This window comes from Desmodus rotundus, chromosome 2 (genome assembly GCF_022682495.2).
Source record: "Desmodus rotundus isolate HL8 chromosome 2, HLdesRot8A.1, whole genome shotgun sequence".
NCBI classification, from domain to species: Eukaryota; Metazoa; Chordata; class Mammalia; order Chiroptera; family Phyllostomidae; genus Desmodus; species Desmodus rotundus.
The window spans coordinates 80,149,740-80,174,154 of NC_071388.1; the positions used below are offsets into that span (position 1 = coordinate 80,149,740).

Genomic DNA, 24,415 nt, shown 5'->3' on the forward strand with positions numbered 1-24,415 from the left:
CTAACATCATGTCCTCCTGTGAGAGCTGTCAGGTGCAGTTGTAGATGGACAAACCACACTGCCTTGAATGACTGGTCTGCACATAGCTGTTGAAGTTCCATCACTGCATGTAGCCATTAAGAAAACCTATAGAAACCACCACCAGTGGCTTAAATATCTACTACTAGAAATTAAAATCAGCCCTGACCAGTGTGGCTCAGTTCGTTGGGCATTGTCTGCAAAGTGGAAGGTCACCAGCTGGATTCCCATCAGGGCACATGACCTGTCTGGGTGCATAGGAACCAATTGGATGCTTTTCTCCTTCTTTCTCCTTCCCTTTCCCTCTCTCTGAAAATATATAAATAAAATCTTAAAATAAAAACGAAATTAAAGACATCCTGGAGACTTAAGGGGCAAATTAGCCCAGGACAATCATTCTTACACTTTTATGTTTAGGCAATATGGAATTGTGATATGGTTACAGGAACAAAAAAAAATCTGTCCATCAGATCTACATTAGCTTCTCATTTTTATAGGTGTGTGTATGTGTGTGGGGGGCGGGGGGGGGGGGCGTACAGGGAGTGTAAATGTTTTTCCTGCCTAGTTTACAGGAATTGTTGGAAGTACTAAACCTGAGAAATAGTTGGCAGCACCCTACAACTGTAGGATGATGATAAATATGTTTAAATCTCTTATTCCTTGACCACCCAAACACACCAGGTCATAAACTTTACGCTGGTCCAGGAAAACACTTTACTTTTCCTATCCCCAATCATAGGAAAAGCAAGGCCTGGGAATATTTTAATGATAGAACTGTGGTATCAAGTTGATCCCAGAAAGTATTTTCCTAGGAATTCTTAGGAACCTTTCGCAATCTTTTTCAGACTTCCTTTAGAAACTCTCCCGTAGGCAAGAAATTTCCCAGGCTCCGCCCCCACCAATCCTGCAAGTTCCACAAACTCCACGGGACTGGAGCCAGCCAGGTACGCAGGAACGGAGCGGCCTTCAGTAGAGGGGTCAGGATTTGCGGCACTGTTTGAAAGTACAAGACGGGCTAGGGGGCGTGGTCTCAGGCCACACTTCTATCAGTCACTCTCCGGAGTGCCGCCCTACTTCGTCTTCTGCCTGTGGCTGAGCTAACGGTGAACCGGGGCTGTAATTTACGAGAAAGCCGCTTTTATCTCCGCCGACGCTCCCGCTGCGCTCGGGCGCCCCGGCGCCCCAGCTCCCTGTCCCGTCGGGCACACCCCGGCGCGGAAGGTGGATTCTTTATCTTTGCGGGGCGCGCTCCTGCAGGCGGCGATAGCAGCCGCACTACAGCTCCCAGAATCCCCCGCTCGCCGGCCGCCGCCGCTACTGCCCGCCGCCCCGGAAACCAGGTGGAAGGACTTATTCGCCCAAAGTTCGCCGTCCCGTCGCGCCTCCTGGGCTCCGGACTCCTGGGGAGGGTCCAGGGCCGATCTGCGGGCCGCGGGCACGGCCCCGGGTGACGGCGCGGGAGCATGGCCCTGCACCTGGGCCGGCTGGGCGCGGGCCCCTGCTGGCGCGTGTCGCGCGGCGGCTGCGGGGAGCTGCGTGAATGGTCCCGACGCTGCACGGCGGGACGCGTCTGCCGGCCCCCCGGCGCGTCCCGCACGGAGCAGAGCCGCGGGCTGGCGAGTGGCGTTACGGCCGGAGGCGGCTCCCGGCTGGGGACCGGGCTGGCCGTGGCCCTGGCGGGGCTGGCGGGGCTCGCCGCCGCCGCCGTAGGTCACGTAGAGCGGGCGGAGATGGTGCCCAAGAGCTCGGGGACGCGCGGCCCCTCGCCCGGGAGGCCGGAGGAGGAGGACGAGCTGGCGCGCCGTTGCAGCTGCTTCATGGCCTTGCCTGTGACCGACCTGCGCGAGCTGCGGGGGAGGCCGGGCGACGTGAAGACCAAGATGGAGCTACTGATTCTGGAGACCCAGGCCCAGGTGTGCCAGGCGCTGGCACAGGTTGACGGGGGCGCCAGCTTCTCTGTGGACCGGTGGGAGAGGAAGGAAGGTGAGGCCGGCGCGTAGCGGGAGGTGAAGATGGGCAAAAGAGGTCGGGCTTTAAGGTTACCGGCAGAAAATGACTCAGAAAAGAGGGTGGGAGTAGGGAAGGGGTATCTGCTAGATTAAAAGGGACACCGTTAGAAAGATTGACACTGAAAGTGGCTTCAGTCTTTTTCTTGCAGGTGTGGAACCAGATCTGCTGTCACTCTAGAGTAGTGGACATTTCAAAATCTTTGCAGTTGTATAATGGCGTTTTTGGGTTTTTTTTCGTAGAAGTCTTAGGGTTATTTATCTAACAGCATGGGTGTCCACATTTGTAACTGAGCGTGGATTTCCCCTATATTTCATCTCTCTCTTGGTGCGTTTATACCTTCCCCTCTTTTGAAGATGGAAAGAGAGACTGGTCTGCTTTTTGCTAAGTGTCAGCCGGAATCCTCCAGCCAAGGGTGTTATTGCGTCGCTTTCCCAAATTGCACAAGATATGTTTGATCGGTATGTCAGTAGTTCTACAAAATGCACCATTCTGTTTCCTGCTAGGGTAATCTTTCCTTCCAATGGCAAGTACCTCATATTACAACCCAGTTCTTACATGTTCATGACCATTTTATTACCTGTATAGTGAAACCCCACATCTTGGTCCTAAAGTTGAAGGATTTCTGACTTTTCTGCAGCAACTTCTCATCAGCTGGTCTTGGGCTTTGATACAGCCGTGTTCATATTAAGTGAAGTTTAATCTGATTTTCCATCTTGTAATGTTTTCAGGTGAAGGTCATTGAACACAGAATCTCAAGTACTAGACTAGCTTTGTGACCTTCAGAAGTTAACTTTTTTTGTACCTGTTTCCTCAGCTATGAAACGACATTAGTAATAACATATGAGAGTCTTATAAAGATTAAATGAGATAAATAAAAGTGTTTAAAATAGTGTCTGATGCATACTCGTTTGGCCAAAAAGTCTGTTACATTTTTCCCATATGATGGCTCAGAAACAATTTTGTTAGATTGTATTGTGACAGCTGTAACATCAGCATGCATTTAAAAAAACCTATCAAAATTGGTGAATTTTTGTGCAGCTATTTTAATATTGAAGATGAAAGAAAATAATGCAAACATTTTCAATGTATTATGCTTTATTAATTCAAGAAAGGTAAAAACGCAACTGAAACACCAAAAAAACCTTTGTGCAGTGCATGGAAAAGGTGCTGTGACTGATAGCATGTGTCAGAAGTGGTTTGCAAAATTTCTTGGTACTGTTGACATTTTGGCCAAATAATTCTTTGCTGTGGGGCTGTCTCAAGTGTTGGAAGATGTTTAGCAACACCCCTGACCTCTACCCACTAGAAGCCAATAGCAGGAGATGGCCAACATACTCAGAATATCCAAATCAGTAAAGTCATTGGTGAAAATGAAAAATGTGTCTTTTATTTTACAGAAAAAACATAACAGACTTTTTGGCCAACCCAATAGAAACTGAGACAAATTGGGCCACTTGCCAGTTACCGTGTTCTTGGATAAGGTGTTGGCCTTTCTGTGTGTCAGTTTCTTCATTTGAAATATACAGGAGTTGTATTGGATCATCTTCTGTCTCATCCAGCTTGAAAAAGTCTTAGAAGTAAAACAAGCCAGACATGAACCTTTATGGAACCGTTGCTCCTGTGGTGCCTCTAGTGTCTTAAGAACCCAAGAGACCCGCTACTAATAGTGAGGCTTATGTGCCTAAATGTCACTGTGTGTCTCACCCAGTTTAAGGTTCCAAATCCCTTAAGTGATAGGATATTTACTGTTTTTCAGTTGCCTGTAAACAAAATTAAAAGGCAAACAGCACACTGAGAAAAAAAGTTGAAACAATATGGGGCTCTTTCATTCAGTAATAATACAACAGTCTTCAAGTGTGCCTATCCGGTTTTTAACCTTAGCTTTCTCTCATTTATTATAACCAGAGCAGTAGTATTTGAAGAAAAGATGTCCTGGTGATTGATTTTAGATGACAGCATAAAAACGTAGAAGAAATACTCAGTGTGGTGATTTGGGGAGATAATATCTGCCTGTGATCAGTAGCAAATGTCATAAAGCGAAGCTAATTATCTGATTGTATTACACCTGAAAATCACAAATACACAGAAATTATAGACAACACAGGAGGAAAGTAACTCCTAATCCTACCACCCCATGCAAGGGTTGTTTTCAGTTTTGCATTTTGTTTTCAGTTGTCCGTCCCCTCCTCATTTTACGTTTCTGTAAACAGGAGGTGGCGGCATCAGCTGTGTGCTTCAAGATGGGCGTGTTTTTGAAAAGGCCGGGGTGAGCATTTCTGTCGTTCATGGAAATCTTTCAGAGGAAGCAGCAAAGCAAATGAAAAGCAGAGGGAAGAATCTGAAGAGTAAAGATGGTAAACCAGTCTCCACAGCCTTTAATAGTTGCTGCAAACCATTTTCCCCCACAAGTTTTGTTTGTAAAATAAATACTGCTTCTGTAAAAAGCTATTTGGGTGCCTATGCTCAATAAGCATGTTCATGATTACTTTTCTAAAATTATATTTTAAGAAAAAAATTAAAAAGCAGCTTTTGAGAATTGATCAGGAAACCATGTTGGAGGGTACCTGGCTTGCTACAAGACACTCGGTGTTTTACTTTCCAGGTAAATTGCCATTTTCTGCTATGGGTGTGAGCTCCGTTATCCACCCCAAGAATCCTCATGCCCCTACTCTCCATTTCAACTACAGATACTTTGAAGTCGAAGAAGCTGATGGTAAGTGTGCCTGGACTTGTGGAAAGTATTACTGTGCAAAATGTGTATTTTAAAACAACTTAGAGGGCATAATACCTAATAACGTGAAAGAATAAATACAATTTTAACTAAGTTTTTCGCTTGTTCCTTGGCGGGGGTAATAGATTATGCACTGGCCATGAAAAGTGAAAATGGCATTGGCTGGACTCTGGCCTCCTCCATATTTCCTCCAACACAGAAGGAATGATTTAATGAACCTCAACGTAAAGTGCATACACACAGGGTTCTTTGGAAATATAAACTAATAGCACTCAAAGGAAAACCTCACGTGCAAGGTTAAGTTGAATTTGAGAACTTGCCTTTGAAAAACATCTTCCACACTCACACAGCCTTGTGAGTCACCGGTGTATCATGAGATGGGGTGCAGCCAACCCTGCTTGGTGATGTAAAAGTAGCTCCAGGTAGGTCCCCCATCTGCTGGGCTCGCTCTTAACAGCCATCAGGGCGTCCACGCAGTACCATGCTGCACCTGTTGGTGTCTCTGCAGGTGAGGCATTTAGAGTCAGTGTTTCAAACTTTTCATTTTGAAGCTATTTAGTTTGGTTCAACCTTTTAATATTTAAAAATTGATAACTGGTACTGACAACCCTAACTAAGCACATAAGTAGGTATTCTCAAATGGTAAGTTGTCTCCCTCAGTAAGTGTTTTTACCCTTTCTAGGGGAAAAGGGAGAAGGTGGCAATGGTTCTTAGTACAGGGAAAGAATCTCCTGGCCTTTTTTTTTTTTTTAAATTGTGACCTAGCAGAGGCATGTTAAGCTTCTCATGTGATTTTAATATGCAGCCAGAGTTGAAATGCACTGCCCAGTCCACCTGTGTGGTGTTTGATCATTCCCTTCCCCGTGCATACCATTTCCCTGCCTGGTCTACTCTCTCACTTTTCAATTTTCTACTTCCTCTCCTTTCCTGTCTAGGCCTTACTGGTCCTTCAGAGCTAAATTCAGTGTTGTGGGGTTTTTTTTATTGTTACCCATTTCGTGCTTAATAAAAGAAGCTGGTAGATTAAGTTTGCTAATACAGTGAACAGTGTGCTGCATTTCAAAGTCCAGAGTCCAGATCACATTTCCATGTCTTGGTTTGGTAGGTAACAGGCAGTGGTGGTTTGGTGGTGGTTGTGACCTTACTCCAACATACCTGAACCACGAGGATGCTGTCCATTTTCACAGAACTCTAAAGGAGGCTTGTGACCAGCATGGCCCAGATCTCTACCGTAAATTTAAGAAATGGTAGGTAAAGTTACTGAACTTGTCATGATACCTGAAGTATATTCTGTTCCTCACTCAGCAACTTTTTTAGCTAATGAAGGTAGAACTGTTTCCTTTGCCCATCAGAATTGGGATACCAGTTTTACGTGGTTTTCGTAAGTTATTTACTTAGAAATATTTGAATGTCTGCAATAAAAAGTGGGTAGCAGCATCTTGTTTGATTTCAAATGATTTAGAATATGAGCTTTAAGGTGATTTATGATTGTGAATCCAAGGCTTTTTAATACCATGATGGGGTATTCCCATCCTAGATACGAATTGTCTTTTTATTGCCGTGGGAATGTATGAGGGCATAGGAAGGGTTGGAGGACTGCTAGGGACAGATGCAAGTGTACCAGGGACTTTGGACAAGGAGAAAGGTGGAATGGGACACTTTGTGAAAGAAACTTCTATAAACGAGTTGTGAGAAGACCCGGGGTGTTTGGTAGATGGGAAGTGGAGTCTAGGCATACATTGTTTGAAATGAAAGCACTCAAACTGCTTAGAGCTAATTGGCATTCTTGAGAAAGGAAGAACAGAAAGGTTTTATTTTTTTCCTTTGCTTTTATAGCTAATAATGTCCTTGCTTGATACCCTTATGTAAGAGCATGGAGTTCAACTTTAAAATCCCCAGAAAGATAAGGCATTTGAATATTCTTTTTGTTTGATGAAACGATGCACACATGTAAAATGAAGGGTACTTTTTTCGCCCACAAATCAGCATCCTTCCCAGAGGAGGACTGGTAGGGTAGACAGTCCCTTTTTTCGGTTTTTTCTTTTTTGTCATTTTGTCTGGGTAATATTAATATCTAGGATGCAGGCTAGTTAAAAAGAACTTTTTAGTGTATGTAGCAAATTTCTTAATTTCATAATTTCACGAAGAGAGGTTTTGAAATGTGATCTGGTTAAAGCTGACTTCACACCCTTGCTCGGGATGTTAACACAATGCGCAGGTGAGGGAAAGCCAACAAGTCACAGTCAAGGTGACTTCTGCCAGCGCAGCAGGTCTGGGCATTTATGTCTGTTGCCTATTTTTGTTTAAGCTGTTACGTATTTTTAAGAAACTTGTAAATGGCTTTTAGGGGGTTTTTTGTATAGGTTTTTCCACTTAGAGACCCTTATTCTATAGAAATTATCAAAAGAACCATTTCCCCAATGTAAACTAGTCTACAGCTTTAACACTGAGGAAATGGCTTCTTAGGAAAGGTTCTCTAGGAGCCACAGAGAAAGACCTGAGGACAGACGGACAGTTTTGTGGGGGGGCTCACAGGAGTAACCTTCAGTATGTTGGAAGACTGTGAACGTTTCCTTCCAGCATCGCTTCTCTCAGTCATGCGTGCCAGTAAGTCACCAAATTGTATTGCTAAGAGGGATCTTAGAGATTATTTGCTACACCTACCTTTGGTGAATAAAGAACTTGATTCAGAGAGCTCGGAGTTGGCGCCCAGTCAGGGCCTGGCTGTGGTCTTGTTGGTAGAACAGTGCTGTCCTGCCTCCTTCAGAAGGAGCAATGCCTCTGAGGGCAGCAGCGTCCCCTCTTCCAGAAACACAGCATTAATCCTGGGCTGTATTTTCCTCTTTCGCTAAGGGTCTTAGAGTGCCATAGGCTTTAGATAGACATTGAATTGCCTACTTGCTTGGCAGATAAAAGTAAAACCATATCCAATACAGGCACTAAATGCAGGGAATCTGTCTGAAGCCCTAGTTCCGTTTTCATAGTTGGACAGAGTCAGGACACGGTACTAGCATTAGTCAAGGGTAGTGCTCTGAGTTGAAACACTCACGTTGATTTTTGTGCCTTCAGTTTTTTCCCCTTTGATCCCTGATTTGGCCTTGCTCTGTTTTCCAGGTGTGACGATTACTTTTTTATAGCCCATCGTGGGGAACGGAGAGGCATTGGGGGTATCTTTTTTGATGACCTTGACTCTCCATCCAAGGAGGAGGTGTTTCACTTTGTGCAGAGCTGTGCCCAGGCTGTCATTCCTTCTTACATTCCCCTTGTGAAAAAGCACCGTGATGACTCATTCACCCCTCAGGAGAAGCTGTGGCAGCAGCTCCGGAGAGGACGGTGAGTGAGCGAAAGGAGAATAAACCGTCTCGTTGTGTAACTGGCGGCGGTGGAGCAGCGTGGTAACAGTGGGTGGTGTGTTATTTTGGGCAGATACTTTGCCAGTGTTGTGTTAATATTCTTCCTAATTTCTTTTCATAACTAGATGAATAGTAAATGAATAAAGACACATTGTATAAAATAGTATTATAGAAAGAGCAAAGTATATTTCATTTGTCTATACATATGAGGAGATTCATAGTAGGCATGTAGTAAGTCCTTGCTGAATTTAATTCAGCTGATTTCTTTTAGGTAGTCTTCTAGCAATACCCTGCAGCCTTATGCCAAAATAACAGGTATCATTTAAGGTTTTTGCTGCTTTTTAAATTGGAATCACACCTTTTTTCATTCATCATTAAGGTTTCATGGAAGTTGTTTTAATGAAAATAATCATTTTAGAAATTATTTACAGTTAATGATAATATTTACTAATTATGGAGTCCTTCCTATGTGCCAACCAATATCTGAGTCAGTTTGCATCTAATTTTTTCCAGAAACCAATCATTATCATTTTCTAGATGAAAAACTTCTCATCTAGAAAGGCAAGTAAGTTCCTTGCCCAATATTACACAATTGGTAAATAAAAGATCCCAGGTGTGGAACATGCAGTCAAAAACATGCAGTCTTTCCCATTCAGGAAGTGGTTGAAGCAGGTGTGTGTTTCTTACCTTGATACCCACCTTACCCTCCCTGCTCTGTGCATTGGGATTAGCGAGCTCACTCTGGCAATCGCTGTGAAATTATCTTCACTGGGGCATGCTTGTGACTCAGCTCTAAATTATCCACTCTGCCGGCTCGCATATGTGTCTCAGTGCCATCTAAATTGCATATATACTACTGGTCCATAGCTGTAAAATGGATTATCTCTTTTGAGTTCATTCTGTCTCAGGCATATCATACTTCGGGTTCTTAAGGAGGTAAGGCTAGTGCCTGGAAAAGGTCAACTTAAATAATGTCCCAAGTCTAAAGATAAATGTGTTCTTATGACTGTCTGTGCTTTCTGGGTCCCCATTTATAAACTTGCGAAAATGAGAGCTGATTAATTTTCTCCTTAGAAACTTCTTAAGCAATGCATCCGTTTTAGAATCTGTTCATTGTTGTTCCTATGATTTCTCAAAATACACCTTTACTTCACCTTCCTTTTTTCACTTGCTATTTCTCATGTGCCCCCCAGGGCTGGCTACAAAGGTGAGCATAACATGGACCTCTGAAAACAAGCTCACAGTTTAGTGGGGAAGGTATACCTAAGAGGATAACTGAAAAAGAAAAAAATAAAAGCTGTGGAAAGTACAATGTCTAGGTTTGCATAAGATTTCATATGCAAAACTAGCAGGTTTTGTGAATACTAATGAAATGAAGCCTTTAACACCTCTTGGACATAGGAATAATGTTATTTTTGTGGGGTTTTTTTTTTTCATTATTTAATGACGACATTTTGAAGTTCCATTTGTAAACATCATTGCATGTTGTCTGCTTTTTGAGTTTGAAGTGTGAGGTGTTAGATGAGCTTTCTGTGGTGTGGTGGTGACTGTTCAAGGGGAGTCTCCTTCTACCACCCTTATCTCTGGGCCGTGAGCTAGCAGTAAACTCTGGGGCTAAAGATTACCCCAGCTCTTCACTGCACTTACCAGCACTGTCTGCGCTTCCTCAAGGCATTTACAACCCTATCTGCTCCTTCAGAGCATGCTCTTCCCCACCTCCTGCCACACCAAAAGAGTGTCCCCCCCGCCCCCTACAGTGGTCAGACCTCGTCCCTTCTGATGTCACAGTCTTGCAAACTCATTTAGTTTGTTGCCCTCAGTTAATATTATTCTCTCCCCAGACCTTGAACTTCAGTTAAAGTGTTACAGTCTTTATTTTTTCCACAGGAGAGCAGAAACTAAAGATCTTTAATTTACTGTTGTGTTGTTGTATTTTGGGAAAGGGAAACAAGATACAATTTAGGCATTAGTTAAATTGAAGGGAATGGTTAAACTCCATAGTTAATGGTTAAAGTCCACAGGTACCTCAGAGAGGATTCATATGTGGAAAGAATCAGAAAGATCAGATCTAAGTGAAACCTGGTGGGAGTCAGAGAGGCTAACGTACAGAAAGGGGCATCATTCACTCAGAAAAGGAAAGCAGCACGGGGTCCTACAGAAAGCTTATTTAGGGAGCTTCTTAGAAGGGTCTGTGATAAAGACATCAACACAAATCAGAGAACCACAGCCATTCCGTAAATACCATGTTTCAGAAAGGTAGTATCGATAGGCAGGGACAGAAAAGGGCCAAGAGGTGGAAATTCTTTTCTGTGTTCCTAGAGAGGAAGAAGTTAAGAAGATTCACTTAAATTATATTTGGCATACTAAATTATATTTTGCATAGTAGTAAGATTCACTGAAGTTGTATTTTGCACACTGATAACTATTTAACACCTTGTTATACAGGCAGCAGGCATGCCTGTGTAACAAAATTGAGCACCGCAACTCGGTCATTGCTTTTCGTCATGACACCACAATTCCACAGGAAGACCGAATTTTATTACCGCTTATCAATGCTATTTAACTACTTCAACAGAAGGAAATACCTAGAATATGTTGGTAAATATTAATAGATCGCTGTTATCCGCACGACCTTTTAATTACAAGATGTTTACCCTGAGTAGGACATGTGAGTTACAGAATGAAATTTTTGGCTGGAGCATCTCGGACCGCAGGGGGAGGGCCAGAGGAACTGTGCGGTCTGCAGCTAGGGGGCCGTTTCTGTTTCATGACTGTTGTGCCTTAAAGTTCTCAGCTTTGTGTTCATGCTTTTTGTTGGAAAACAACCTTATTTTATAACTGCCCTGTGCTGGGACCAAGTCTATGTCCTATTGTTTGTTGAATAGAATACCCGTTTATTCCCGCCTGTCCAGATGGAGAAAACTCAACTGCCTGTAGACGGGTGTTCCCTGGACCACTTCCAGCTGATGGGGGTGGGCAGGAAGAAGCCCCCCCTTTAAGAATTCGTTGGGGACTACCTTTAAGAAAGGTTTTATTCAGCTGACCCTTAATACTAGTTGATATCTTTCTGTCAGGTATGTCGAATTTAACCTGCTATATGATCGGGGTACAAAGTTTGGCCTCTTCACCCCAGGATCCAGGATCGAAAGCATCTTGATGTCTTTGCCTCTAACTGCCCGGTAAGAATCACTGATTGTAATAATTATTCCCCCCAAGCAGGAGTGTTTACACTGCAAATGTCCTCCCTAAAGACTTCACTGGTTTTGACTTCGCTGATTTTATAAGAAAATTGTAGTCACATAATTAAGGAAAATCGAATTGGGTGTTTTAAGCAGTGGGGGGATGAATGATCCAGATTTGTGTGCGAGAGCAGGGAGAGGACCGAGGGAGTGAAAGGGTGGGGATAACGGTGTCTGCGGGGCCAGATTAATCTTCCCTACTTGTTGTTTTCTAGAAAGAGCTATTTATTTGAACATGTCAGCTTTTTAAACTTAATTTTATTAGAAATTATTGCCTTATGAGGAAATGTCATGCTCTCCAGTATGGAGTTTTAAGCTTGTTTGAAAGTATGAGAGATCATTTTGGGTGCTTGGCAGTCTTTCTTTGGTTTACATGCTGTGGTGAGCCTCCTGAAAGCTAATTAAATCTGTGTGGGGAATTTAATTTTATTTGTTTTACTTTTTAAATTTTATTTTATTTTATTTTAATTCTTATTTTCTTTCTATCCTCGCCCGAGGACATGCTTATTGATTTTAGAGGGGGGGAGGGAAAGAGAGAGAGAGAGAGAGAGAAACAGAGATGTGAGAGAGAAACATCAATCAGTTGCCTCTTGTATATGCGAACCCGCAACCTAGTCATGTGCCCTGAACGGGAATCAAACCCGTGATTTACTAGATTATGCTCCAGCCAACTGAGCCACACTGGCCAGGGCTCTGTGGGGAATTTTAAAGACGTATATTTCCACTGGTGCTATTAGGTTAATAAAGATCTACAATTGACTTTGTTGCCTTTAAGAAAATGAGAATCCTGTGTGTCCAGACTGAAATAGAAAAGATCAGGAAAAAACCAAAATTACCATTGTTTGCTTTACAAGACCTAGAATCTTCTTTTCTCCATGAATTTAAATGTCCAAATAAGAATGGACTGCCGGATGATGCTGGCAGTCTGCATTGTGTCATTCTGCCGCCCAGATCGAGCCTTGTGAGATCCGTGCCCTCTGTGGTTGTCACTGCCTTCACCATGGCTTTGGCTCTGCCCTTGTTTAACCCTTGTTGTGGGGATCTTATGTCCTTGGCTAAAAGCTCATGCACATCCCTGTGAGGTGTTCCTGCCACTGTAGAGAAGAGGTGTGATTAAAAAGTAGAGATCAGATCTTACAGCCTCTGGTAGTCAGGCTGATGCCTCTGGCTCCTAATGATAATGCACATTCCAAGCAGATATGGGTGGATTAGAAGTCACTCCCTTGCTCAGTTGAATAGCATTAACACAACTGGTTCCTTTTAGCTTCTTGTAGTCTAGGCCAGGGGCTGCAGGATAAATCCAGTCCACTTGTGGTCTGCCTTCATACAGCCCTTGAGCTAAGAATGGACTTTACATTTTTAAACGAGTTTTTGAAAACAAAAGAATATGCAAGAAAACCACATGCAGCCCCATGAAGCCTAAAGTATTTTGTACTACAGCTTAACCATTCAACCATATTTGTATGTTATCTGATGTATTATTTACTTTAATTTTATACTCTTTCTTTTTTCTGAGAGAGAATTTATTAAAAAGGCAAACCAAATGTTTCAGTAAGTAGAAAGTAACACAAAATAAATGTGTAAGTGTGAAGCTAAAAAGAGTTTACCCGTGGGTCATCTCAGGTTCTACACTTTGTAAAACCATGGTTTAGAGTAAAAGTGCATTTTGGTTGTGGGAAATTAGTATTAGCCAAAATACGCTCAGGAATTAGGAAACTGTTTCTTTAGCAATAAGTATTTTTTAAAAGCCTGCTGTATAAAAGGCATATTAGACATAGTGGAGACAAGGAGGTATAAAACATTTTTTACTCTTTTAGAATTTTAGTTTTCATTTATCTTAAGTAAGAAGGTATGTGTGTCATTTATTATATTTTTATTATTACATTTTCTGCTTCTGTTCTGGATGTCCTAGCTGGGAGTACATGCATTCACCCTCAGAAAACTCCAAAGAAGCTGAAATTCTGGAAGTTCTCCGCCATCCAAGGGACTGGGTGCACTGAGGCCGGCAAAGCAGCCTTCCTGGGGAGAGGAGACACAGAACGCCTGCCCCGCTCCGCTGGCCGGCACCCTCGCCACTGTGTGGCACTTACCTGAGTCTTCAGCCCCAGCCTTCACTCTGGAGTCTGCCTCCTTGCAGGTGGAGAGCTGTGTTTTAAGCACCACAGGTTTCCATTGGATGTTGTCAGGGTGGTGGGATGGCAGCTCGTCGGAGTCCATAGGTGGATATAAGTCTCATTTCTGCTTTTAGAATCACTTTATGTGACTGACTGGTTTACAAAGTATGACATGGGGTTTCCGGTACTGAGTTAAAGGGATACAACTAAATACTACAATTTGTATCAGGGAACTTCTCATGTTATTTTCATTTTATATATTTTTTTAAAGTTTTAGTTTCTGCCACAGAAATCTGTCTTGGGATAAATTTATTTTCATTAATTCAATGAAGTTGAGCTTATTAGTAATTTTAGGAAACAACTTGAAATGAAGGTAAAAGTTTTTGTTATTACTGAAGTTTCTTTAATCATAATGTTTGTATGCATGTATCTTGCTGTAGAAATCATAATATCGTGCCAAACTCACTTTTTTATAATGATAGATATTTGGGAACATGTGAGATTTTCTTAATCTCTGCATGGGTTACAATTCAGTGATTATCTATAGTTGTTAAGTCTATATCACTGGTATTTAAATGAGGAACATCTAAGTTGTGACTGGTTTTTGTAGAACTCTAATTTGTTAATCTTGAGATTCTCTGCACTTTTGAATGTGAAAGCTTATACCCATAGATTCTGCTATTTAAAATGTTCTATTCCAGACAGTTCTGTATGGAAATTTAAACAATCCTGGGGATGTTATGAATATAGGAAGTGTTTCTCATTTGGTGATAAACATTTTCCTTCTTTAATTAAAGCAGATATAATATAAATGTTACGAGTGTGAGAAGCATGTAGGCATTTTATAAATATATTTCTTTTAAGAGAAAATCGCAACAAAATTCTTAATATGGCTTCTTTGTTTACACCATACTAGGAACGTGTTTGGTTTTATTTTTTTTAATCCACAACATATTGAAGTTTGTGAGGAATAGTGTCTTCCTGCCTGGTGTTAAGCATCATCTCAGAACATGTTGAATGTGTGTGACTGTGTGTGACTCTTTGGGGCTGGAAAGTGATGACTTCTTCAACTGTCCTACACCTGGTCTGCTGATTAAATTTATTATGAAGTGTGTTTGTATTTTTCACTTTTTTTCAGGATAATTGACAAAGGGAAGACAAGTATTTCTTAGTTTTAAAATCCTAGTTCTTCATTCCTAAGTGGTTTACCACCCAAAATAAAAGTTTTGCGCTCAAATTTTCATGGCAGCTGTTTTCACAATAGCCAAAAATTAGAAATAACACAGATGCCCGTCAGCAGGTGAATGGCTAAAGAAACTGATATATCCGTATCTTAAAACGCTTAGTAAAGAAAAGGAACGACTAGTGCGAAACACAGCAACGTGGGTGAGTGTTAAAAAAGCAAGGTGCCCAGTGAAAGAAGCCGGACAGGGGAGAGCTGTCACTGGTTAAGCGCATTATGTGCAAACCCAGCAAAGTCAACACCAACACCAGACAGCAGATGAGTGGTTGCTAGGGGCTGGGGCTGGGAGATTGACTGTGAAAGCGAACAAATTAATATTTTGAGGAGTTGGAGATGTTCCATATATTGATTGCGGCAGTGGTTACCAAACTGCGCATTGATCAAAACTCGCTGAATGTCACACTTAAAATCATGGAATTTTATTGAACATATAATTTATACTTCAAAGTAGGGGGGGTTCTGCCTGCAGGCCCTCCCCCACCCCACCATTTGCCGCCCATGAGAGTAAGTCTACCAAGACGTGATCTGCTTGGGGAGGAAAGGTGGCCGATCTCTCAAAGGAGAAGGGCCAAGAGCCTTTTCCTCAATGGGTTTTTATTGGGTTCAGTTTGCACAGGAATACAGGTAAAGCTCATCAATGTCAGGCAGTAAGGATCAAACAATAGATAACAAACAAAGAACTCTGAGGGCTTATTCTGAGTCAGGGTCAGTTAGCTAAAGGGCTATAAAACTTTGGTAAACAAACTCATTTCATGCTTGGACCCTTCTCAGAGAATTGAGGGTATTCTTAGCAAAGCAGGTTTCACAGGATTTTATGCATTCTTTCTTAGGCCTGATCACCCCAGGGAACCCGCCCTTTCCAGCACAGGGCTGCCTCGCCCTCCAGCATTGTTTCAGGTTTAAGTCAGGCAGGGGAAGTAAGGCAGCCAAGAGATCAGGAGACTTCTTGCAGACAGAAGGAGGACTCAGGCTATGTCAAAGCCATGGGGTGAAGGTCCATCACCCCCTTTTTCTATAGCCCCCCAAGTACTTCCCTGAGACCTCTGTGACCATGCCTGTCTTAGGTCATCCCTCCCTTGAGGAATCTTACCCATCATTGGCTAACTCGTCAGGCCCGGGGCCAAAGTGGGCAGAGGCGGCACCCCTGCCAGGGAGATAAACTTTGTCTCCTTAGTGGCTTATGGTCCCAAGGTCTGTGACTCAGCCTTAGCCGTGGGGGGGTTAAGGCCTCTGAAACCAGGCAGGGCTGTTGCCAACACTTCAATAATGCTGATTGAATTAAAAACCCATCATATAGGCACATAGGAATGAATGTTCAAATAAACCTCAGTTTATTTAGGAAATAAGGTCCTAAATAAAAAGTCTTTTATCATATAAATCTGCTAGCATATTTAGTTGTGTTTTGGGCTTTGGGGCCTGGGCATTGGACTAAGATAAAATTTTAAATATTTTCTGTGCCTGTTAGTTTTTCATGCCCTTCAATGTATTTCCGTCTCGGATGAGACTAGGGAAGAAAAAACATAATAGAATTATTGGGAAAAGGATCTGTTTTGAATATGCTTTTACTCAATTGCATAACGGGAAAAGAGATCGTTCTGCTGTTATTCAAAGTAAATTTGTCCAACCACTACTTTCTTTCAGTACACTGCCTATCCACCTATTGATCTGAATGTTTGAAATAGAGAACTTGGGCATGCTACAGCTCACAGGATCCGAGGGCCGAGTAATCTGTTCCTGTTACAGCTCATCCAGGCTGGAATCATCTGCAGTTTTTACCTGCAGGTGATTCCAGTGCTCAGTGCTCAGTGAATCACACGTCAGTGCTTGGGCTAGGACCACTGGAAGGCTAGGCTCAGTGTGGGCTGTGGGCCACAGGGGCTACAGGCCGCTCCGAACTCACATTTCCCCCAATGTGGTTGCCTTCTGACCTGGCCCGAGAAGCTCTGTGTCACTTCCACATTCCATTAGTTAAGTAAGTCACTAAGCCACCTACATTCAAGGGGAAGGGAATAGATAATAGCTGTTAACTCAATGGGAGGAGTGTCAAGGAATTTGTGGTTGTCTTGGAAACCACCGTAGGGCCTTTCACACCCAAAACCACAAAATTGACTCTCCCTCCCTCATTGTCCTAATCAAATCCTGTTAAGACTGACTTTGACAGGTTTCTGATTCCCATCCTCTGTTTGCTGCCCCACGTTCCCTCCTACCGAATGTCTGCAATACCATCAGTGTAAGAAATGTCCAAGCCGGTGAGAATTCTTACGGCTTTGTCTGAGCCAAATTGATGACAATTGCCCAAAAGCAAAACCTCAGTGGATCAAGAAAATGCTCCAGAAAATGTCAGTTTTGCACCTTATTTTATACATTACAGTCAAAAGACAAGGTGTAAGAGGGTTACATGAAGTCCATCGGTGATAGATCAGGGAGGTGGGAGAAAGCAGAGCGAGGTGACCTCCGGGACTGGAGAAAAAGTAGTGACAGACACATACTTGTTTTACATAGGCGGGTATGGAAGAGTCAACAGTCAACAATGAACACAGCAACAATAACAGGGGATTTGTGGTCTCCCTCTGGTGTGTCTGTGCTTTGAGGGGTCTGGAAAGGGAAATGTGGCGTTCTGAAGGTATGTTCATGATAAAAAGGCTCAGTTAAGGTAAAAACAGTGCAGCCTAAGATGTGACTGCCTGCGATGACCTGCTTTTAGTGAGAAAGTTTTTAATTATATTAGGTCTCTGAGTTTGTAAGACCACCATTTAGGCCTCCTCTGAGTTTATCTGCTTTACTACATGGCCCCTTTTCAGTCATCAGTCAATCCAAAGGATGTGTTTGATGGCCAATGTTTTGGTTGGTTAACAAGCCCCGTGGTGCTAGGAAGGCTCATTCCTAGGATGTCTCCTTGTCAGTGTTTGTCTTGCTGAATGATGGATCACTAGGGATGGGGCAAGACCGTAACCTTGGTTGGAAGTCTAGGCTGAGTTCTTCTTAAAAGTGAAAAGTAGGTAAATGGGAGGCAGTCAGGTCCTATGGGCTTTCATTAAGGAAAACCCTCCGGATCATTTCTAACCTATGAGCTATCATGATTCAAGTTTTGTTGCCTGTCTTACTTCTCTGTGTTTTTCATCTAGTGTAATATCTATGTAACAGGGTGCAGCCGGTGGGGGGGGGGGGGTGCAAATAGGGATCAGTAATGGGGTCCAGAACTCAGGGTGTCCAGGAAATATTAGAAAAATATATATAGGATGTTTTCACCAGTCAGAGCTGGGGGATGGGTCACATGGAGCAGGGCCATTGAGAGCTGTTTCGTACAGCAACAGCTTTACAGCTAACCTCTGGCACGGTCATTTAACATACCTATAACCTTTTATGGTTATAGATATGTTAAATGGTTTCATGGATATGTTAAATAGCTGTGGCCACAGGTCTGAGCCAGGGGGATGGGAGTGACTTCAACCCAGGATGTAAATGGGAAGCAACGCCCCCTGGTTACAGCACCTGCGTGAGAGCTTGGAGATGATTGGCTCCACACCGTGGGGCCACACCTGCCCGGAGTTACTGTGGCAGCCCAGTAAAGCTGGAAGAATACGGGGATGCTGACAGGTGTAACTGATTGTGGGAGGAGTCGGAAATGGGGCTGCGGAGGAAGACTGGCACGGGATTTAAACCCAGGGGCGGCAGCCGTACTGGATAGACCACTCGGCTTTGGCAGAGTAGGTTGGGACTACACCGCTTGGGCCAGAGTTAGGACCAATCAGCTTTGGGGTGCTCCCTTTTGCCACGTAGCTTAGGCAGCAGGAGAGACTTTGCCTGGAAGAAAAGGGGAGAAAGGACTCTTGCTGGTGGGCCACGAGAAGGTGCCACATGGCTCTAGATTAACTGGAGATGGAGGCTGTGACACAGTGGATGGTGCCAGAACCAAGGGGCTGCCTGAACCACGGACTTCTACTTCTTTTCCTGAGATATGGTACCCTGGACTGGGCAAAGGGGAGAAGGAAAGACTGTGCATTTGTGGGTATTCTAAACTTGAGTATTTTAATGAAGACGTTAAGTCATTACTCTAAGTCTGTATAACTTTTAAATAATTCCTTTTCACCAATCTCTGGCATTGAGAGACGTCTTCCCTCTGGCGGCAGGCAAAGAGAACCTGGTAGGTTGGGGGGAACCCCTGGAAAAAAAGAGTGGGGGTCTTTTTGGTAATAGTATATCATCCCCCCCTCACCCCCCGGTCTGTTCTGTAACATTTACTTAGAGCTCGAGGGCACGCCATACATACACCTTTTCAGTTTTTACGATACGACCATGAAATATGTTCCTATTCACTATGGCCCATCTACTTCCTATTGGAAGCCCTCAGGTGCTGTCATTAGTCTGATTCCTGCTAGTTGTGCAATTAGAAGCTGCAACCATAAATTTTAATCCCGGCCAAGGCAGTAAGAATACGATGCTGTAAATCACAATTATCATCAGGAGGACAGTAAGAGTTTCGTAAGTGAATTTCCCGTGTCTCGGCAGCAGTTATAGAGGGCCTTGTTTTTAGAGCCACTTCAGCTTCTACCAGGGTTAGTATAGTTGTCTCCACTGGGTTAGGGGGTAAGCATATTTCCGTAATCGGGTTCTAGTGTTCATACATAAAATTCCTTACTCCATAGTTCTTTCCCACTAACATTCTACAGCTTCTCTTGTTCTTAGTTTGTCTCTTCTTTTTTTCATTTAGAAGTATCCACCTTAGTAGGAAAAACTACTTCTAACTTCTTTTAAAAATGCACACATCCCACCATAGCTGGTGTGGCTCGGTTGGAGCATAGTACCATAAACCAAAGGGTCACAGGGTTAATTCCTGGTCAGGGCACGTGCCTAGTTGTGAGTTCCACCCCTGTGAGAGGCAACTGGTCGATGTTTCTCTCTCACATGGAAGTTTCTCTTCCTTTCTCTCTCCATCCCTCTCTCCACCCTTCCCTTCCCCTCTCTCTAAAATCAATAATCATGTCCTTGGGTGAGGATTTTAAAAAAAAGACAAATGTGCGCATTCCACCCTGGATGGTGTGACTCAGTGAATTGAGCGCTGGCCTGCGAACCAAGAGGCTGCCATTTTGATCCCCAGTCAGGGCACGTGCCTGGGTTGCAGACCAGGTCCCTAATTGGGGGTGTGTGAGAGGCAACTGATTAATATATCTCTCGCACATCAATGTTTCTCTCCTTCTTTTTCTCTCTTCCATCCCCTCTCTCTAAAAATGAATAAAAATCTTTAAAAATAGATACATTTCTTTCCTTCCTTTTGTAATAAAATTTCTTTTAAACTTCAAAGACCAACCACAAAAAGAGTATTATTGATAATACATCTAGATTCATAGGGCACCTGGTGACTGTTTCATTAGGAGAAAGTCTATGTTTATCATAGATTTCAGGCTGAGGAGTACTGTAAGGAGAGCTTTTGGCCATGGGAGATTAAAAGCTGAAAATTTACGTAGTTGAGTTTTAATTGTACATTTACATGTTCTACCAATCCAGAGGACTGGGGGTGATAGGCACAAAAAAATACTGTAGAATAGGCCAAATATCACTTATGATTGCATGATTTGAGTCACTGTAAGCTAAGTAAAATGAGTCAATGTAATTAAGAGGGGATTCCCCAGTTGGGAATCATTTTTTCCCTTTTAAAAAATTTTATTTTATTGATCATGTTATTAGAGTTGTCCCAGTCCCCCCACCCCTCCACCCAGCACCCCCCACTACCTCAAGCAATCTTTGTTCATGTACATGGCTCATGCATAGGTTCTTTGGCTGCTCCATTTCCTATATGGTACTTTACATCCCCATGGCTATTCTATACCTACCTATTAGTACATCTTAATCACCTCACCTCTTCACCCATTTCCCTATCCCCCTCTCCCATCTGGCAACCATGAAAACGTTCTCCAGATCCATGATTCTGTCTCTGTTCTTGTTTGCCTAATTTGTTTTTTAGATTCAATTGCTGATAGATATATTTTTTTGCCATTTTATTGTTCATAGTTTTGATCCTTTTTTTCCTTAAATAAGTCCCTTTAATATTTCATTTAATAATGGTTTGGTGATGATGAACTCCTTTAGTTTTTTCTTGTCTGGGAAGCTCTTTATCTGCCCTTCAATTCAAAATGATAGCTTTGCTAGATAGAGCAATTTTGGCTGTAGGTCCCTGCTTTTCATGACTTTGAATATTTCTTGCCAATTCCTTCTAGCCTGCAAAGTTTCTTTTGAGAAATCAGCTGACACTCTTATGGGAACTCCTTTGTAGCTAACTCTGCTTTTCTCTTGTTGCTTTTAAGATTCTCTCTTTATCTTGAACCCTTGGCATTTTAATTATTATGTGTCTCACTCGGTGTGGTTGTCTGTGGGCCCAACTTGTTTAGGACTCACTGTGCTTCCTGGACTTGCATGTCTATTTCCTTCACCAAATTAGGGAAGTTTCCTTTCATTATTTTTTCAAACAGATTTCCAATTTCTTGCTCTTTCTCTTCTTTTGGCACCCCTATGAAGCAAATGTTGGAACTCTTGAAGTTGTCCCAGAGGCTGCTTATACTACCCTCATTTTTAAAAATTTTTTTTCTTCTTGTTCTTCTGATTGGTTGTTTTTTTGGGGGGTTCCTTATGTCTCAAATCACTGATTTGATTCTAGGCTTCATCCACTCTACTGTTGTCTCCCTGTAAATTGTTCTTTATTTCAATTAGTGAATCCTTTGTTTCTGACTGGATCTTTCTTATGCTGTTGAGGTTTTCACTAAGTTCCTTGAGCATCCTTATAACTAATGATTTGAACTTTGCATCTGATCGATTGCTTATCTCCATTTTGTTTAGCTCTTTTTCTGGAGTTTTGACCTGTTCTTTCATTTGGGCCATGCCTCTTTGTTTCCTAATTTTGGCAGCCTCCCTGTGTTTGTTTCTTTGTATTAGAGCTGCTATGAATTCTCTGTCTTGGTAGCATGACTTAATGTAGTAGGTGTTCTGCAGGATCCAGTGGCACAACATCCCCTACCACCCAAGCTATGTACTCAAGGTGTGCCCTTGTGTGGGCTGAGTACATCCTCCTTTTGTAGTTGAGCCTTGATAGCTGTGGGTAGGTCAATGGGAGGCATTTACCCAGGGAAGTCATCTACAAGGACTGACTGTGACCACTGACCACCAATCTCTACCCTCTGCGGAGGATCATCCATCCAGGGGTTCAGTGGTGGTGCTTCAGTGTGGTCTGTAGCTGCCCAATAGGTGTGTTGGCTCTGGGGTTTCCTGGATGGTGCAAGCCAAGGTCAGCTCCCTCCGGTGTTTTGCCTGGGGTACCCTTCCTGAGTTGTAAAGCATCTGAGATGGCTGCTACTTGTGCTGGGCTTGGAGATTCCCAGGCCAAGCCAAGCTGTGAATCTAGGCTGGTTGCTGCTAGTGCCAGGCCTGGGGTCACTTAGCAAAAGGTACAAGGGCTAGGAGCTCACTGAGGCTTACTGTTGCTTGCTTCATAGGATTTAGAAAGTTGTGAAGCATAAGCGAAGACCAGGCATTAATATGGAAAAGCGGCTTGGGTGGGCCTGTAAATTGGTTGCAGCAGAGTCACTGGGGATCCCCAGGGCAGGGCAAACAGAGTTAGCTAAGTTGATGGGGTCTCAGATATGACAGTAGCCTGCTGGCTCTGTGGCTGTGTTGGGGGGTGGTTCAGAAAAGGGCCAATCATCTCTGCCCATCTTTCTGCCTGGGAGAAAGCTGTTCCCCAGCTGTCATCTAATGGCAGATACTTCAGTTTCTCCCTGCGTACCACTGGTGCCTTCCAAGCTGCTACTCCAGAGCTGGAGCTCAGAGGGAATGAGTCTGAGTAAGTCTATATGTGGGTTCCTTAAGGGGAATTGCTTGGGACTCCAGAAGTTATTTCCACCAACCCCATCCCCACTGGTGTTCCCAGCCAGAAATTATGAAGACTTATCTTGCTGGCACTGGAGCCCTCAGTTGAGGGGCCTGGTGTGGGTCCGGAACTCCTTGCTCCCAAGATATCCCTCTCAAAGTTTTATCTACCACATGTGGCTGTAGGACCAGCCCTTTCCACGTCTCTTCCCTTCCTACCAGTCTGGATGGATGTAGTTTTGTTTATTCCATAGTCGTCATACTTCAATTCAACACAATTTCTGACAGTTTTGAGTGATGGTTGTTCTATATTTTAGTTGTAATTTTGATTTGACTGTGTGAGGAGGTGAGCTATATTTGCCTATAGTGCCATCTTGACCGGAAGTCTCAACCTATTTTTTTTTTTTCCTAATAATTTACCTACCATTAAGGCTGTTGTTCTCCTGCAAGGGAATGCCTCAACCCATCCAAAATTATAACTAACACATATTTGTATTCTTGAGATGGTGGCACTTAGATAAAATCCCATTACCATACCTCAATCTAGAGGAAATGGGAAATGTTTCTGGGACCCATGGAATGATTTTCCAGGGTTATATTCAATAGATAGAACATGTGTTATACACTTGTGAGCCCACTAGCAATAATATTATTTACTCCATGAAATCATCTGTTAGGACTTTAATGTTTTAGCTCATGTACATGTTAAAATATAGGTAATTAAGCCTCTATAGGTAAGATTGGTTTTTGATTGGGTCCAAACCATATCTGTTTGCCTGGGACAAAGATTCCCCCTTTTGTTGCCATATCCTCTTTTCCTCTGCAGCTGTCCATCAGAACTATAAGGGAGAGTCTTCTATTGATTTAACAAGAAGAAAGGAGAATTCTTTGCTGAATAATTTGACTGTTTAATGCTGCCTATCTAACTGCAACATCAGCTAAGCAATTTCCTTTCGCTTTAGATAGCTCTGGAATTTCGGTAATTGCCGATTGTTTCTCTTTCTGCATGGCATCTAATAATTTCGCAACCTAATCTCCATTCTTTATGGGCTTCCTTTGTCACCAAAATGCAGGTCCAGCTGCCAGCCACTACAAAAGCCAATACTCGAGAGGTAGGTGCTGATATAAAGGAAAGTGGTTTATTTTCAGGTGCCAGCCTCCTGGAAGACAGGGGGCTCATGTCTCATGCCCATCTCCTGATAAGATGGGGGACTCACATCTCAAAGCCCATCTCCACCTCTCAGTGGAGGCACAGGCATTTATAAGGAGGGAGAGAGGAACAGAACAAAGAAATCAAAGGATATGTTGAAAAAGTCCCCATGTGAAGACTAGCACAGCCCATGCTAGTCTTCATGGGAAGGACAAAGGGAGGGGGAGGGCAAGTCTTGACAAGGAAGCTCGGAGAACAAATATAATGGAGGAACTATAGAAGGGCAAGCAATGAGGAGTTTGCACGTATCAGTTTCAGAAGCCTCCTTTATTTCAGACACAGTCTCTAAAACTTCTTACTAACTCCTTTTTTAAAAATAATTTATCTGTATTCCTCCTGGGAGCTTTTAATTTCCAAATCAATATATGCTTCCCATTTACTCGGTTTAGTTTTAGAGCTGGCATTTTCTAATTTTGTATGCAAAAACTTAATTTAGGTGCTGAAAGAAAACTGCATTTTGGCCATTCTACCTTATCATTTCCAGTTAAATCTTCCCATTTCTGCAAAGTACTTGTAACTCAAGGCTTCCTACCAGGAGTATTAATGAGGGCTGAGGGCTGGGAGTTTCTGGCCATTCCAGAAAGCCTTCCAAATCGGCAGAGCACGATTTCTCATGTTAATTTTACTTCTATGTTGGGAT

General features: G+C 43.0%; 1 protein-coding gene across 1 annotated transcript; it reads left to right on the top strand.

The window, feature by feature from the left end:
• The first annotated feature begins 1,090 nt into the window (after positions 1–1,090).
• CPOX (coproporphyrinogen oxidase) lies at positions 1,091–14,579 on the top strand. The gene is made up of 7 exons (XM_024558200.4): positions 1,091–2,001; positions 4,239–4,382; positions 4,631–4,741; positions 5,865–6,006; positions 7,874–8,092; positions 11,187–11,291; positions 13,264–14,579. The coding sequence occupies exons 1-7, from the start codon at positions 1,482–1,484 to the stop codon at positions 13,349–13,351; spliced, it is 1,329 nt and encodes a 442-aa protein (XP_024413968.3). The 5' UTR covers positions 1,091–1,481; the 3' UTR covers positions 13,352–14,579.
• The last annotated feature ends 9,836 nt before the right edge of the window (positions 14,580–24,415 follow it).

What these genes read in the sequence shown, in the direction of transcription:
- CPOX (XM_024558200.4), top strand. Translation starts at nt 1,482, where the DNA reads ATGGCCCTGCACCTGGGCCGGCTGGGCGCGGGCCCCTGCTGGCGCGTG. An exon ending in TGAAGTCGAAGAAGCTGATG is followed by an intron (nt 4,742 to 5,864) that starts GTAAGTGTGCCT and finishes TTGGTTTGGTAG; the next exon opens with GTAACAGGCAGTGGTGGTTT. An exon ending in TCTTTGCCTCTAACTGCCCG is followed by an intron (nt 11,292 to 13,263) that starts GTAAGAATCACT and finishes TGGATGTCCTAG; the next exon opens with CTGGGAGTACATGCATTCAC.